The sequence below is a fragment of the Camelus ferus genome, chromosome 4, assembly GCF_009834535.1.
Source record: "Camelus ferus isolate YT-003-E chromosome 4, BCGSAC_Cfer_1.0, whole genome shotgun sequence".
In the NCBI taxonomy this organism is placed as follows: Eukaryota; Metazoa; Chordata; class Mammalia; order Artiodactyla; family Camelidae; genus Camelus; species Camelus ferus.
In genome coordinates, this window is record NC_045699.1 from 56,360,138 (window position 1) to 56,376,814 (window position 16,677).

The 16,677-nt window shown below is 43.5% G+C and overlaps 1 protein-coding gene across 2 annotated transcripts in view; it reads left to right on the forward strand.

Annotated features, from left to right (window-relative positions):
- The window catches only part of SNX30 (sorting nexin family member 30), an 88,224-nt gene that overhangs the window by 19,433 nt on the left and 52,114 nt on the right, over positions 1-16,677 (forward strand). The window contains exon 2 of one of the 2 annotated variants that reach the window (XM_032478209.1): positions 8,048-8,128. The exons of the other annotated variant lie outside the window; for it this stretch is intronic. Coding sequence (XP_032334100.1) covers positions 8,048-8,128 — 81 coding nt within the window. The remainder of the gene's footprint in view (positions 1-8,047; positions 8,129-16,677) is intronic. 2 annotated transcript variants of the gene reach the window in all.

Consider the following 16,677-nt stretch of genomic DNA (forward strand, 5'->3'; position numbering starts at 1 on the left):
ATGGCACTTGGGGGAATTGCTGGCAGACTGAGGGCTGGCAGGTAATTGGGTGCTGCTGGCACAGGTGATGGGAGGTGAAACTATAGCAAAGGGAGGTATGTTCTACCTTCAGATTCTGTGAATGCTTGGCCTGGCCTGTGAGGGCCCTCGGTTGGTTCTGTATGCAGAGTATATTATGGGTGATGGATGGGCTGCCTGAGGGGCGTGGTGCAAGAGCATGTCTCATCAGCTGCACTGCGGGGACCCTTCCCTGGATCCTCTCCATTCTCCATCATTCAGTTCCCCTCTGTTACTTACGCTGTTCTCTTCTTAGCCTGTAGCTTAAGTGAGCATGTAGATAAGGATGATGTTCGATGTCGAAGGATGAGGGCAGGCAAGGGAAAAGGAGGTTGGGAGCTAGAGATGGAGAACTTAGGCACTTGGGTGAGCATTTCAGATTCTCTCTTATTTGATGGACCCTCTCAACTTGTGAGGAGCAGACCTGGGATAAGGTAACTTGTCACTGTACCCCCAGTGCCTTCAGACACATGCTTATCTCCAGGTTGTATGTCCAGGATGAAGATCCTGGCTTAGGGCGGAAACTAACCGCCTTTGGACGGGAGTGCACTGACTCTGGTCTGCACGTGTGGGGCTCTGCTGCTTCCCCCTTCTTGGGGAGGCACATGCTGTTCCCCCAGGCAAGGAGACTTGTTCTTCTGTCACCTGGGCTGCGTGTTTGGGTGTTCACAAGCAGCCAGACTTGGGACTAGGAGGCATATCTCATCATAGCCCCAAACTCCTTTGGTTAAAAAGAGGAGTTTCTGAAAAGAGTTCTGGAGATTGATTGCCCAGCAGTGTGAATCCACTTAACACTTCTGAACTGTACACTTATAAATGGCTAAGATGCTAAGTTTTATGTTATGTGTATTTTACTGCAGTTTAAAGAAAAAAGAGAAAGAGAAGGTTGTAATCCTTACTTGGCACAGCCTAAGGAAATCATCCTGGAGTCCTGAAAAAACTTGATGTGTGAGTTCACTGATGGTGGCTGGAAGGAGATCTCTAAGCAGTTACTTGCACTTTTGGAAGCTGCAAGTTTTGGGGTGTTTTGCACACTTAAACCCAAGAAGAACGGGTTTCCTGCCTTCTCTTTGTGGACTCCTCCCTTGGTGTAGTAACACCATTGTGCATAGAATTCCTTACACCGGGTTTCAGCACAGCATTTGGCTGACTGCCGTTTGTGCCTTTTGCTTCCTTGGGTGATTTTGAGGACTGTCTGCTTTCCTGGGGCTTGAATTTCATACTAAGATGCAAATCATGGGGTATAAATACTACCATCTGCTGTTAGTCACAACTGAGAGAGGAAAAGCACTTGGGTCATTGAAGACAAATGCATGCAGGTCATGCCTCTTGCATCTTTGTTCTTGGCATAGGCACTGATGACAGTTAGGCACGGCTGAAGACTGGAGAAGGGGACACCAGTTCTATCACGAACATTTTCTCAAAGCTAATAAAAGTAGTTCAACCAGTCACAGGGTCACCGGACCATAGTATTGTCACCCAGCCCACCATCTCTCTTCTTGTTTACAGAGTCCTTCCTTGCTCTTCTGGCTCTGAGCAGAGCTTTGAAAAAGCCATTGTATTTTGTTGTCTTAAATATGTTTTTCGTGCGGGATGGTAGAAATAGCATGGCTTTAGAACAGAGGCAATCTTTTTAATCTTTACTAACTTGATGGGAGAAACGGTATCTTGTTTTCACTTTCATTTTGTTATTTACCATTGAGTTTGAACAGTTATTATTTATGGGCTATATTTACTGTATTTGTCCATTTTTGTATCAGATTTTGTCTCTCTTTAACATTGATTTTCATGCAGCAACATGGGTGTCCCTGGAGAATGTCATTCTAAGTGAAGTAAGCCAGAAAGAGAAAGAAAAATACCATATGAGATTGCTCATATGTAGAATCTAAAAAAAAAAAAAAAAAAGAAAATGAACATAGATAAAAAACAGAAACAGACTCATAGACATAGAATACAAACTCGTGGTTGCTAAGGAGGTGGGGGGTAGAAAGGGACAGACTGGGATTTCAAAATTTGTAGATACTGACAGGCATATGCAGAATAGATAAACAAGATCATATTGTATAGCACAGGGAAATATATACAAGATCTTGTGGTAGCTCACAGTGAAAAAAAATGTGACAATGAATATATGTACGTTCACGTATAACTGAAAAATTATGCTCTTCACTGGAATTTGACACAACATTGTAAAATGACTATAACTCAATAAAAAATGTTAAAAAAATCATAGAAGCAAAGAAATTAAAAGGTTAAATATAAGGGTTAAAAAGTGAAAAAAAAAGAAAAAAGAAAAAAATTGATTTTCAAAACCCTTAATACGTTAAAGCAAACAACCTAGGGTCATATATGTTCATGTCCTTTTCCCAGTTTGCTGCTTATCTTTTCACTTTTATTAATTGTTTTCTTGACACAGAGACAAAAATTATTAACTCCATTATTCTTCCTTTATAAATTCTGATTTTGGTTTTGGGTTTAGAAAGTTTTCTCAAACGCAGGATTTTATATACTATTCATCTAAATTAGAAATCAGCAAACAAAGGCCAAGAGGCCAAATCTGGCCAGCTACCTTGTTTTTGAACAATTGGTGAGTTGACAATTATTTTTATTTTTTTTTACTTTTTATTTTGAAATAATTACAGATTCACAGGAAGTTACCAGAAGTGTGTATGAGAAGGTCCCAGGTGCCCCTTACCCAGTTTCCTCCAATGGCAACATCTTGCCTAATGGTACTGGCAGGTTGCATTGGTACAAATTGGTATTGGTACAATCCCAGAGCTCCTTCCGATCTCACCAGTTTTATATGTGCATACTTGTGTGCACACACGTGTGTAGTTGGTTCTGTGCAGTTCTGCCGCGTGTGCAGGTTTCTGTCACCAGCGCCACTGTGGTCAACATAGACTGTCCCACTACAGCAGGGCTCCCCCTGCTGCGTTTTCAGAGCCGCACCCACTCCATCCCCAGCCCCAACCCTGATACCCTCGGTCCTGAGAGTTTTTAAATGGCATTTTTAAATGGCTGGGGAAAAAAAAGATTTCTGTTGCATGACACATAAAAATTAGTGAATTTCAGACTTCTGTGTCCATAACTAAAGTTTTATTGGAATGTAGCCACAGCCATTTGGCTGCCCACGGTCTGAGGCTGCTTCTGCACTACAACAGCAGACTTGAGTTGTTGCAACAGACACTGTATGGCCTGAAAAGCTGGAAATATTTACTATCTGGTCCTTTACCGAGAAAGCTTGCCAACCTCTGATGTAAATCATCATCTAATCTTTTTTTTTAATCTTGCATTTAATTTTTTTAATTGAGGTATAGTTGATATATCGCATTTAATTCTTTACACTACCTGATATTAATTTTTGCATTTGGCATGAAAAGAAGAATGTAACTTAAATTGTTTCCTAGTTGGTTAACCAAATTCTCCATCAGCATTTATTGACTATTCTCTCCTCACTGTTTGACGTCCCACAGTTACCGTATACTAAAATCTCAGGTCCATTCCACGTCGATTTAGAGAATGACAGGGTGCATCATCAGATTATTTGGGCAGAATGTGTATCACCCAGGAGTTCTCTGGGGATGAGAAGCCCTGTCCACCTGCACTAACACTTGGTCTTCAAGCCAGGTGTGCCCACGCACTAAGGTGTCTGACCACTCAGGTTTATTTCTATGTGCAGACACTATGGTGTGGTCTAACTTTATTTTTCTGGAATCCATGGGGGATTGCTGATGGCCAGATGGAGCTGTTTCTTAATGGTCCTTTACATCAGATCTTCTCCAAAGTGGGCTGGCTCTTAAAAATCCTTTGAGAGGCGAGGTGTTTGGTTTATTTCTCTGACACTGGTGGATCAGGAGTTTAATTGTGAAGGATCGCCCACAACCAGGCCCTGCTGCAGGCGCAAAGGTGAACGTGGTGGTGAATGGTGGGGAGGGTTGTCTCTGTCAGGTAGGTGCCTGTTCCACGAACTCTCCTGTGACACGGGGGCAGGTGATGGACAGCTACCAGCCTCTGCTCCGGACTCTCAGGGCCAGGCTCCAGTTGTGCCTGTGCGTGTGACTGGCTCAGTGACCTTGGGCCTGTCCTGTAAACCCACCCTGGGCCTGTTATCTTGGTAGGAAAACAGATAATAAGGCTCACTTCCCATCCTCATCCTTGAGTTTTTTAAGAGTTAATTGAGACACAGTATGTCAAGCTTACACTGTGCTTAGCAGAGAGTATGAGCTTAAAATATTTAATTTCTTTACTCTCCCTCGACTTAGAGGTGTATGCGTATTATTGTTGTGAGAAGTATGGATTTTTGTCTCCAAGTCCTGTAATATTTCTTATCCCCAAGAGTTTGCTTTCTGTTTTGGAATTTTGTTGTGTCTTTGAGTCACTCCATAGTCCAGGCTCCTAGGGCGCTTAGCTGGCCACCATTTACTCTCTGCCAAAGGTGGGTTCAGATGATCAAGAGAACCCTCTGGCCAGGTGTTGGAAACAGGCAGTGGTGACAGCCTGTGGGCTGTTTGTTTGTTCATCTGGCCTCCTCCAAAGGATGGTGGTGCAAGATTCCCTGTGTGTGAGTTCTGCGGTGAGGGTTGCTGGCATGTGACAGTGGAAAAATGACTTGAGTCAGGTGTCCCTGAAGCAGGTGACTGAAGGTGAGGGGGTGGAGTCTACTCTGGGAGGCAGATCCCACGGGGGCAAGAATGTCAAGTACCTGGTGACCCTGATGTCAGCCTTTGCTGAACACAGTCATTTTGACAGGACTTGCCCCTCTGTCCCAAGAATGGGCCCCTTGGGTTTAAGACAGCACACGGGACTGTTGAACTTATGTTTAGTCGGTTTTGCCAGGACTGCAGCAGTTTCTAACCCTCTGTAATTTACCTCTGTTTGAAACATAATCCCCCTGGTGTGGCCAGACTCTGATTTTTTTTTCTGCTGAGAAAACATTCATCAGAGTATCCCAGGCCATCTGACACTTCTCACCTGTCCTTCCTTCTCCTTGGCGTCTGTCACCTGGCTCAGCTGCCATTCGGAGGGGAAGGTGTGCCTGGACAGTTACAACAGCTCCCTAACTGATCCTGCTCTCCTCTCCTGTTTCTTCCCCTTTTTATTTGATCCGTGTGTTTTTCCTGAAGTCTTTTCATAAAACTTACGTACGATTGCCACTTTCCTGCTGAAAACCTTAGCCACTGCCTGTGGGGTGCACCTCAAGTTCTGAAGCGTGTTATTTGAGCTCCCTCAGAGTCTGAGGTGAATGGGCCCACCCCATTGAGGCCTGACTTCCTGTGGCTTCCTCGGGTGGCTCCCCAGGCAGGTGGCTCCCCTTCTGTCCCCAAGATGATGTCCCCCCAGCTGTGCCTCCCCTGTTTCATTCACCCTGCGGCAGTTTGGCTGACGCTGCGTTTTCACGCCCGGAACGCCCCTCCCTTGCGTTGAGGGGCTCTTCACTGTGTACAGTGGGCTTTTACATCCCCCATACTCTCTGTGCGGCCTGCCCCCCACCCCCAGCCCCGGGCAGGGTGGCTTGCCATTTTCCAGCCCACGCTGGTGACTTTAGGCTGTTTTCTCACTGGCCTTGTGCCGTCTTACAAAGCCCGGTCCGGCTGCCTCTCTGAAGCCCCCTCGAGGGCAGAGCGCCTCGCGCTTTCCGTAGACTCTGGCACACAGGGTTCTCCTAATCCGTGTGTTCATCTCACTATATCACGTTGCTGTTTGTCCTGGGTCCCCGCCACACCTCATGTCCACCCCAGCACTTGATTCCTCAGGTAAATCCCTTATCGGCAGGCTTTCCCTGCCTCCGGAATAGTACCTGCGCTCAGTGGGAACTTGATGAGTGTTTGTTTGGATGAAGACATGAATGAATAGGTTTTTCTTCCCGTGTCCTCTAATTTGTGGTTTGAGGGTGTACAGTACCATGGTAATTGGGCTAAGTAAATCCCCTGTGTGTTGGAAAACATCTCTCTCTCGGTCTATAGAAGAAATAGAAAGTGGTAATTATTTTGTCCCATTCCCTCTGTCATCTCATAGAGATTACTTAAAGACGCTGAAAACATATTTAATTATACATATTATAGGAATGTAATCTTTCAGCTGAATTTTGTCAAACAACAGTCTACCTAGGAGTGGCTTTGAGGAAGGTTAACTCTCCCTTAATCTCTCAGCCTCCGCCCACCACAACAACAACCTCAACTAGAAAATAATAATTATCTTCACTTAGGACAGTTGACATTTCTCTCTGTCATATGTGAAGTGTGAATAAAAGCGTCTTGAGAATTCCTTGCTGTTTATCAATCTCTTGTGCATTGGCTTCAAGACCAGCCTCCATGCCTCCCCATGGAGATGCGTACCTGTGGCTGCAGCTGGTGCCGCACTGTGGGAACTGCCTCCTTCTCAACTTTGTTTCATCCACATAGTTTATAGGCAAATAAAGTTGCAAGATTTTTGTCCTCGTTCGTTCCTTGACTTCCTTTGTCTGTTTCTGCCCCTCTGCCATCTGTTCCTGGTCTGAAGTCCTTCTACTCTCCCTTATTCCTGGGGCTCGTTTCTGCCTCTGAGCTCAGAACGCCCATGTGAAAGGACCAGACAGAAGTTTAGGGTCTTTTTCTTGCATGTCCTTCCTTCTTGTCTTTTTCCTACTTTTTTTTGTCTAACCAGACAGCCACTTAGTTGTGAAACTCTGTTTGAGCTGTTTTGGTTTGGAACATCTTATTCCTGCTTTTTCTTTCACCTTTCACTGCTTAGACTATGATCCGACTCTTGGTCATTGAGTGTCTTCTTTTCCAATGAATCAGTTCACCATGGAAATAAAAAGAAATCCCTCACATCCAGTCTGAGTCACGTCAATAGAAATGTGGGAATCAGATCTGGAGCAACCAGGCAGCCAGGTGGGTCTCAAGCCTGCAACTCTATCTGCACTTTTGGGGAGGAGGCAGGCACGCTTCCGATTTCTTAAAAAAAAATATGCTGGGGGCAGGCGTGGAGTGGAAGACCATGTCTCCGGCTTTGAAAAGCTCCACAGAAAAAACATCTCTTTTAGCTCCTTTGTGGGAAGATACAGATTCCTGAATCAACACAACAGTGTTTAATGCCACAAAACTAGTATTGAGAGAATCCTGTGCATTTTGTAGGAGGAGGAAAAATGAGGTGAAAACTTGTTTCAAACTAGTGTGACCTATTTGAATATAGTCACATACTTCCTTCTAATTTAACAAATTCTCATCGCAGATTAGTTTTAGGTTTGGGTTGAGGGTTTAAGGACATCCCCACCCCTAAACATACGGTCTGTGTGTCACAAATCATTGAACACAAAGGTTCTTTACTCGGGGCCAATTTGAATTTGAGGTGGTCATGAAAGTCTAAATATACTTCCACTTCCTTTTCTAATTTAGAGAGACAGTTTAGAATCAGCAGTGCTTAACTTTTTTCCCTCATGGGTGTTTTCTGGACTCTCAAAATGGTAGGTTCTCTCCACAGGAAGGCCCTGATTCACCTGCGCACATGCAAAATCTTGTGCATAACTTTTGGCATTGGATGCCTTTGGATTCCAGAGAAAGAGCTTGTGCTATAAAGGAATGGTGAGCTTCAGGTCATTTTTGGTGGTGGGGGGGGCAGGGTAGGTAATTAGGTTCATTAATTTATTTATTTTTAGAGGAAGCACTAGGGATTAAACCTAGGACCTTGTGCACGCGAAGCACGCGCCCTACCACTTGAGCTATACCCTCCCCACTTCAGGTCATTTTTGAGGGAAGGACACAGTCTTGCTCAAGGTGCAAGACTTTTTTAAGCACAACTGAGTGGTGTGGCTGTAAGCGTGGACTTAACAGTAACCACTTCATGTGCTGTTGGTAGTTGGGTCCTGCCGTGTTCTGTTCCTCACTTGGATGGTTTTTGTCCTTGAAAAGGTTTGGTCTGAGGTTATTAATCAGCAAGTATTTGATAAGCTCTGTGGAGTCTAGGTCCCTGTTCTGGAAACCAGAAGGCTCTTTCCTTTACCTTCCCACAGGCATCTGCCTTGTTCCATCAGACACCGAGAGCGTTTCGCATATGTAGCGCTGCGTCAGATGGGAGCACAAAAGCGTGTCAGGTAGGACCAGGTTTGTAAGAAGAACAGATGGTACAGTTAGGAGTACTGGGTGAAGGGTGGGAAAGAACTAACGTACATTAAGGAATTATACTGGGCACATTATGTGTTTTCTTTCATCCTTACCCTCTCCACATGATAGATGGAGAAACTGGGACTCAGAGAGATTGAATACGTTACTCTAGGTCTGGTGAGGAGCAAAGCCAAAATCCAAGCCCAGTAATCTGGACTCTAAGCCTGGATCTTTTTTCCTTCCTTGCCTCTTCTGTTAAAGACCAGAGTGGATGGAGTGGGTTAGGGGTGGGAGAGCACAGAAATGAGACTGCTAACTGAGTGCCCCCAGCAGATTAACTTCATGGTCTTTATGAAACGTCATTTCTCCTCTGTTGATTACCACCCATCATATAATTGTTTTCTCCGTGGGTCTTTTAGAGCTCGTTACCTGCTGTGCGCATCACTCCTTTCATCTGCGTAAGATGCTAGGAGTGTCTGGGTTGTGGTGTACCACAGCCCTGGACAAGAGACCAAAGACCTGGAGCCCTCACATTACCGCCTGGGTGACCTCATGCAACTTCTAGTCCTTTTCTTATAAGTGATACAAGCAACTTACGTGATCTGAGGGGTTCTCTGCCCTGGACCCTTGTGTAATTTTGGTGCACAACTGTTGGCAAGGAATGCCTAATTTATTATTTAGCTTTCATTTGGCAGAGTGCACCAAGGTGAGCAGAATAGAGAGCAGGTTTTTAGTTAGAGTCATATTCTCTTTGGACGTGTACTTTTGGGGGAGGTTTAATCTGTTTTTAGAAAGCTGTCTGCTTGGGCTTTTGAGCCTCTAGGTCATGCACGTATTTGACAAGCAATAGAGGCAGAACCATTGTGCTGTGGGTCTTAGTTATTATTCAGTTAGGGCCAGGCTTTTGGGAATACCTCTCCTTTATAGGTACTGATTTCTTAGCCTGTAATGTCCATACCAAGCTCCCCACCATCTTGTTTTTCCATTTGGTAAACGTTCTTGTCTTCTTGGGTTGCCCCAGCATCCTTTGTGTGCCTCCTTTATTTTGCATGGACCTCCATTATAACCCGTGTTGTGTTGCATCACAGTTAGAGGTTTTCATGTCCACGTGCCCAGCCATACTGAGTCACTTAAACTCAGGTGTCACATCCTATTTCATTTGGTAGCTCTGCATCAGGACTTTGGTTAATGTGTAACAGGTGTTTCCCATGTGGTTGAGACGGTATATCCTCCTTCGAAGGAATGAAAAGGGATCATGTTTAAATTCATCTCAGAGCTGGAGAAAAATCTTTGCTCCCAAGAATCACAAGAATGTCTGGAGGGCTAATTACTAGTCTGGAAATTCATAGAAAAAGCTAGTAGCAGACATTGGAAACTTAGCCAAGGAATGTGGACCTGAGTTCTTTGATTTTGACTTCGTTTGTGATTTTGTCTCAGGTCGTCTTTTGCTTTGGCCAATGGGTGAATTTTACTTGAAAGGAGGTTTTCTGGTAGGAAAGCTGGGGAGACATTTTCATTTTCTAAATGACTTTAATAACCTACAAATAATTAAAGGTGATCTCTTAACCCATGTCTGAAGAAGAAGAGTCTTTCCCTCATAAGAAATGGTCCAGAATCCAAGATGGAAAGAACTAAGACGGTTGAGAGAAGTTGCTAACCTAGAACCTACAGTCAGCTGGGCCTTGGGGACTTGGAGATACTTGTGCAAGCACCCTGGGAGGTTTTGGAGAATATTTGAGATGGTATTCTGGGGCTCAGGTGGTAAGGAGGGAGGACTGAGCTTCCTACCAACAAGCAAGTAGGGTCCCAGAACTTAGGACATAACGGTTAAGATGCATTTGAGTAACTCTACAGGAAAAAAAAAGATAAATCCCTACATCTTGAAATTCCATGTTGTTTATACGTTATTTCCTATCTAGATTTTAAAATGATACAGGCGTTTTAATAATTATATGTATTACTCAGCTTTGCTGTGGTAATAATCAGCCCCCCAAATACAAAGGTTTGCAGCAGCAAACACTGAATTCTAGGTCACATTGTGTGATGGTAGCTGTGGGTCAGTTGCTATGGCTCTTTTCCACAAGCTTTCCATTCTGAACGGGCAGCCTGTATTTGGGACATGCTAGTTTCAGGGCAGAGGAGAGGGCGCATGAGAGCTGATGGAAACACGCAGTGGCTCATAACGTGTGCTCCCATCTGGCGTGGGTCACGTTTGCTCATGTGCCATTGGCCAGAGCGGGTTACACAGCCAAACCGAAAGTCACTGTCGTGGGGCTGCGTCCTCCTGTCGGGAGTCACTTAGCAATAGTAAGCGTGTATAACCTACTCAGAGGTAGGGAGTTAATAATTGCAAATGGTAACACGATCTACCATATGGTTGTGTTCTCTCCTTTTGTCACTGAAGATTATTCGTAAATACTTTCATCAATTCAGATTTATCATTTTAAAATGTTTTAAATACATTTTCCTCCCTATTATGTGTATTACAATTTTAGATTAATTTTCGAAGAAATGAACCTCTTGCCAGAAAGTGATGCAGTGGATGACTGCACGTTTCTTCTTGAAGGATTTCAATGCATGGAGCTCAGTTGTGCACCATTACGTTAACTCAGGTCTCCAGAACGATTTGAATGATGGGGTGGTATTAGGTATCAGATCTTGTTGCTGAATTTAGTAGACATGCCTTCAGCATTTCACATATTGTTTCCTGCTTAAAAAATGTATATTATTGAGATCTAATTCACACACCCTAAAATTTGCCATTTTAAACTATACAGTTGAGTGGTTTTTAGTGTATTCAGTGCGTTGTGCAGCCATCATTACTGGTCTATTTCCAGGCTATTTTGTTCCTCTGAAGAAAAAGAAACCTCATACTTATTAAGTGTTCACTCACTCCCATTTCTCTTTCACTCCCGTCCCTGCAACCGAAAGTCTGCTTTCAATCTCTGTGAATTTGCCTGTTCTGGATACTTCATATAAATGAAATTGTACATGTGACCTTTCTTGTCTGGCTTCCTTCACTTAGAACAATGATTTCAGAGTTCATGGCTGATGTTGTTTGATATATACTCTTTAACATATTTGGGAACTTTCCTTTTATTTCTTAGTTTTAGTTAGAGGTCTTAATGGAATGCCTGATATTTACCAATGAATGGTACCAGTAAGCATTTTGGTAGTAGCAGACATGATTAATTTGACAGTGATTATATGATCAGTTAATGTAATAAATCGCATTAGTAGATTTCCTAATGTTAAATCATTTTTGATTTCCTGGCATATGTTTGACTCAATCCTGGTATACTATTCTTTCTTTAAAAAAAAATTCTTCTAATGTACCATTTGCTGTTAACTTTATTGACAAAGTTTACACTCACAGCTAATTTATTTTTTGGTTCTCCTATTCCTGTATCAGATATAGGTAACCCCTATAACATGATTGGAAAGTTTTCTCATTTTAAAAATGTGTCTTAGAGTGTTTGGATAAAACAGGACTTGCTCCTGAGGTTCGTTACAGCTCAGCTGTGCAACCACTGGGGCTTAGCTTACCTTTCAGTAAAAGTTCTCTGACAACAGTTCTGAGGTTATTTATTTGTTTATATTTTCTACTTGAATTTAATTTCACCTTGGCCATACATTTTCCTGCAAAGCCATCTAACTCATATAGATTTCCAGGTTTATTAGCATAGCTACTCATAGCACATGCTTATAATTTATAATCACACACATAGAGGTAAGATTTAATTGCTTATGGCCTGTTCTTTTTTTTCTTCCTGCTTTCTTTATTGATAGGCTTCCTAAGTTTAAGTTTATGTAATTCATTTTTTAGAATTAAATTTTGATTTTGTTTATAATTTTTACTCTTTTTTTCTTTTTTAATTGAAGTATAGTCAGTTATAGTGTGTCAGTGTTTGGTATACAGCATAATGTCCCAGTCATGTGTATATCTACATATATTTGTTTTCATATTCTTTTTCATTAAGGGTTATTACAAGATACTGAATATAGTTTCCTGTGTTATACAGAATAAATTTGTTTTTTTAAATCTGTTTTTATATATAGTGGTTAACATTTGCAAATCTCAAACTCCCACCCTCTTGCCCCTGTAACCATAAGATCGTTTACTATGTCTGTGAGTCTGTTTCTGTTTTGTAGATGAGTTTATTAGTGTTCTCTTTTTTCTCCTTTCTTTCTTTTTTAAGATTCCACATATGTGATATGATACAGTATTTTTCTTTCTCTTTCTGGCTGACTTCACTTAGAATGATGATCTCCAGGTCCATCCGTGTTGCTGCAAATGGCATTATTTTACTATTTTTTATGGCTGAGTAGTATTCCATTATATAAATATACCACGGCTTCTTTATCCAGTCATCTGCCAAGGACATTTAGGTTGCTTCCATGTCTCAGCTATTGTATACAGTGTTGCTGTGAACATTAGGGTGCATGTATCTTTTCAAATTAGTGTTCCTTCTGGATATATGCCCAGGAGTGGGATTACTGGATCATATGGTAAGTCTATTTTTAGTTTTTTGAGGAGTCACCATACTTTTCCATTATGACTGCACCAAACTGTATTCCCACCAGCAGTGTAGGAGGGTTCCCTTTTCTCCACACCCTTTCTAGCATTTATCGTTTGTAGACTTTTGAATGATGGCCATTCTGACTGGTGTGAGGTGATACCTCATTAAAGTTTTGATTTGCATTTCTCTGATAATTAGCGATATTAAGCATTTTTTCATGTGTATAACTTTTACTCTTTCTTTTCTGTTTTCAATGTATGCTTTAATTTTTTTATTCCCTCTTTCACTTTCTTTCGACTTTTTTTTTATAATGGGAGCACAAAGTAGATGTGGACTAAAGTGTTATGTTTCATAGGATAAATCTTCAAATATATATATTTATCTGCTCTTAAGGACTGTGCTGCTTTCCTCGTGTTTTGGTTTTCTTGGGTCTGAATGATGAGTTAATGGAGGCTTGATATATTTTTTGGTTTTCTTTTTTCTGATGAGGTAATACAGGCCTGCCATTTGCCTCTCAACCAGAATAAGTGAATTATCAGATCCTCTGTTTCTACTTGATGCTGGAATTGTCTTCTTGAGTCTTAGGTTGAGTTGAGTAATCAGCTGACAGATCAGTTGAGTGATCTGTCCATGGGAAAAGGAGTCAGAAGAAAGAATGCCAGGGTCCTGGATAGTCAGTATGACTTGACCTGGTTCCTTTCTGCTTCTGGATCCAGCATAACCTGGCTTCCTTCTAGTTTGGGTGCCCTCCTCATCTTGGTAGAGTCCAGCCTTTTCAGAATTTGCAGTCTTGCTTCCTTTGTGCGTGGTAGACCCACCCAGAGCAGCTGATGTCATGAAGCTGCAAGCAGGTGCCTTCCCGTTCCTCTGGCCTTTCTCTTGTATCCCATCCCTCATGGGGAGATGCAGCTGTGGGGGCAGGGCACCCTCTGCTGGTCCTCACATGGTGTATCTGCCTGTGCTGGCAGCCCTCGCTCAGCAGCCAGGCACTCTGGGGGTCCTCCTCCACCCCACTGCAGGCCCTTCCACACCCTCATCCACCCAGACAGTTGCATATTCAAATTAAAATGTATGTGAGGGTTCAGGACATTTTCTACTTCTTTAGGTAACCTTGAAAACCCTAAGTCACCTCAGTGACGTGGGTTAGAGACACCTCTTAGTACTTCCCTTAGTTGCGCCCCAGTTATCATCAGGAGAAAATCTTCAAAAGCTTTGGCATTTGGATGGCATCTTTTCCTGGTTTCCAACCTGGTATGATTCCAGTGACTGTTTTTCTCCTCACCCCCATCCCCACCACTCTTTCTGTCTCATTCTCCAGGTGGTTAAGTTAGTATCTGGAAGGTGGAAGGAGGGAGAAATCAAAGGCTTGTGTTCAATTCACTGAGTTTCTCTAGAAGTCTAGATTTATAATTTTTAAATGACTGTGTAACATTCTTATTAATGTAAACATCATTTCTTGGTTAGTGAGCCTTTGGGACTTTCCCAGGGTTTACTTTGTGTTCTTTGCTCTGTTATGAATGTCTTTGAACAGAACAATTTTGAGATTTTCCCTTTGAATTTATTGTCCAGAGTTGGCCTGAATTTAATTTTACAACAAAGTCAACAGTCAAGAGTGTTCTGTTCGGTTTGTGTGGGGCACATTCACTCTTCAGGCACCTCCTGTGTGCCTGGTAGGAGGGAGGTAAATGAAGACAAGTCAGAACCAGTCTGTGCATTCAGAGAACCCACGTTCTTCTCCAGCCTTACGGATGCCTTGAGAGGCTTTGTCAAGCTCTTCTGAAACTAGACCCTCAGGTTGCCCACGTTCCTCTGATAGTACAATAAAGAGAAATTAGAGTATTTTAGCATGACTTGTTTTTTAATTAAATCTTTATTGGTCCCCAATGTATGCCACTTTCTTTTCATAAACCCTATGTTTAACATAATATAGATTTTTGCTGGTGACTTATGTTACTGTAATGATCTATCTTGTGGCTGGTTGAGCAAGATGGTGAATCTCAGAACTGGCATTCTTTGAACCAGGGAAGTTTTTAAAGTGGCCTAGCTGTGTATTTCTCTTCCTAGGAGAAAAAGGGTGGCAGGGAGAAGAAATTGTCTTGTCACTGAAACCCACATAGTAAGAATTGATATTTTGGAGCAGTGAGGCGTTTTCATTCATTTATCAACTATGTGGTTGTGTCACCAGGGCTACTGCAGATGTATCTGTTGCTTCAGTGAAATCGTTAAGGAAGGTGTGGTTGAGGCACCAACTACGACTCTAGGTGCAATTTTAATTTTCAGCAGCAATTGTTGTCTCCTGTGAGCCCAGCCCCGTGGTCTGTAAGGGCATGCAGGAATACTTGCAGGCAATTTGACTTTTTTTCTTTTTTTTTTTTTTGAGTATTTTATGAATGGGATTGTGTCTACCATGTGCCAGGCACTGTTCCCATTGCTCCACATGCTAGCTAACTCGACCCCATTTACCCATCTTAGAAATGAGAAAGCCAGGCATCTAGAGATGAATAAACTTGCTTAAGTCACGCTGCTAGTAAATAATGGAACGTGATTAAAAACTGGGCAGTCTGGCCAGGTTAGCCTCAGTGTTCTTGTCATTCAGCAGACTTCCTTTTTTAATAGCAGAAAAGTAAAGTGTATTTAATTTTTTTCTTTTTTTTAAAATCTTTTTTAACAAATGGCTTCCAGAAATTTGTGGGAGCTTCACAGTGAGGGGACCAGCTGAGTTTATGGAATGTGCACCAAGTTCCCCCAGGAACAGAGGCAGAGCCTGACCCTGTCTGACGGAAGACACAGGGCTGTGATGGGGGTATGGTCCAGGGGCCCCAGAGGGATGGATGGAGCAGGCCCCAGGATAAGGAATCTAGTCAGACTCCCTAAAACCACAGAAGGGGCCCCCAAAGAAGTCGAAAGGAGGGAAGAAAAAAAGGGAAACACTAAGGGGGCTGCAGGGCATGGTTTCAGTTTTGAGGCCAGTTGGAGATAACCACACCCCCTCCCTCTCTAGGGGAGCCTCTCCCACTGGGACCGCATCCCCAGCCAATCCCAGAAGTCCCCCTAGAATAGCTGCCTCAGTCTGGTGGGGTCTTGGGGCCTGTGGGAGCCATGATGATCAGGAAGTCCTCAGGCCAGGGTAGGGTCAGGGGTGTGCCACCTTTCCCTTCCTCCAAGCCCTCAGTTTCCTTCTTGCTGGCAAAGCCTTCCTTCTCTGTCACCAGCAATTAAATGCCCCAGCCTTGGCCCTTGTACTAAAAGTTTGGCCTAGAACTTGAAAAGAGAAACAGAGAAAGACTGCCTTTGAAATGGACTTGCTTATGGAGAGACACGGGGGTTGGTGTCGGCAGCTCTGGCTGCCCTCAGCTCTCTTCAGGGGTAAGAGGTCCCAGCCCAGCATCTTCAAAAGTCGCTGGAGTACAGGGGAGGGAAAAAGGGCAACCTCTGGCCAGCCCCCAGCCACTTCGGTGGTCCCCACTCTGCTGGCTGGGATGGTGCAAGGAGGGGACGTACTGGCTGAGGCTGCCACAGAGCTGGCAGCAAGTGTACGGAGCAGGTCCAAAGTGTGTGCATGCTGACTGGGTGGCCCCAAGGTGGCTCTTCCCCCACCCCAGGGTCCCAGCGGAGGCCCCCAACCCACCCATCCCTCCCCAGTCACTGCCAAGTCCTGCGAAACAGCAGAAGCTTCTCAAATTCTAGATGCAGGTTACGCGTATGGCCTTACGAGTTAACTCGGGTTCACTAATTCTCCTGTCTCCATGCAGTCGGGGAAATGGGGGTGGGGTGGGGAGCAGCTGGGCCAGACTGTGGCCATAGCGCCTGCACATATGTGTGTATATGTGTGAGTGTATGTGTCTCCACAAGAACCCCCCTCCCCGCCTACTCAGCAGACGTTTATTGAGCACCTTATATTGGCAAGAGATTGAGTTGGGTCATTTCTAAAATCCGTTCATTCATCAAATACTTACTGAGTACCTACTGTGTGCCAGAGGACAGAGGGGTGAACAAGGTAAGGTCTCTGCTCTTGTGCA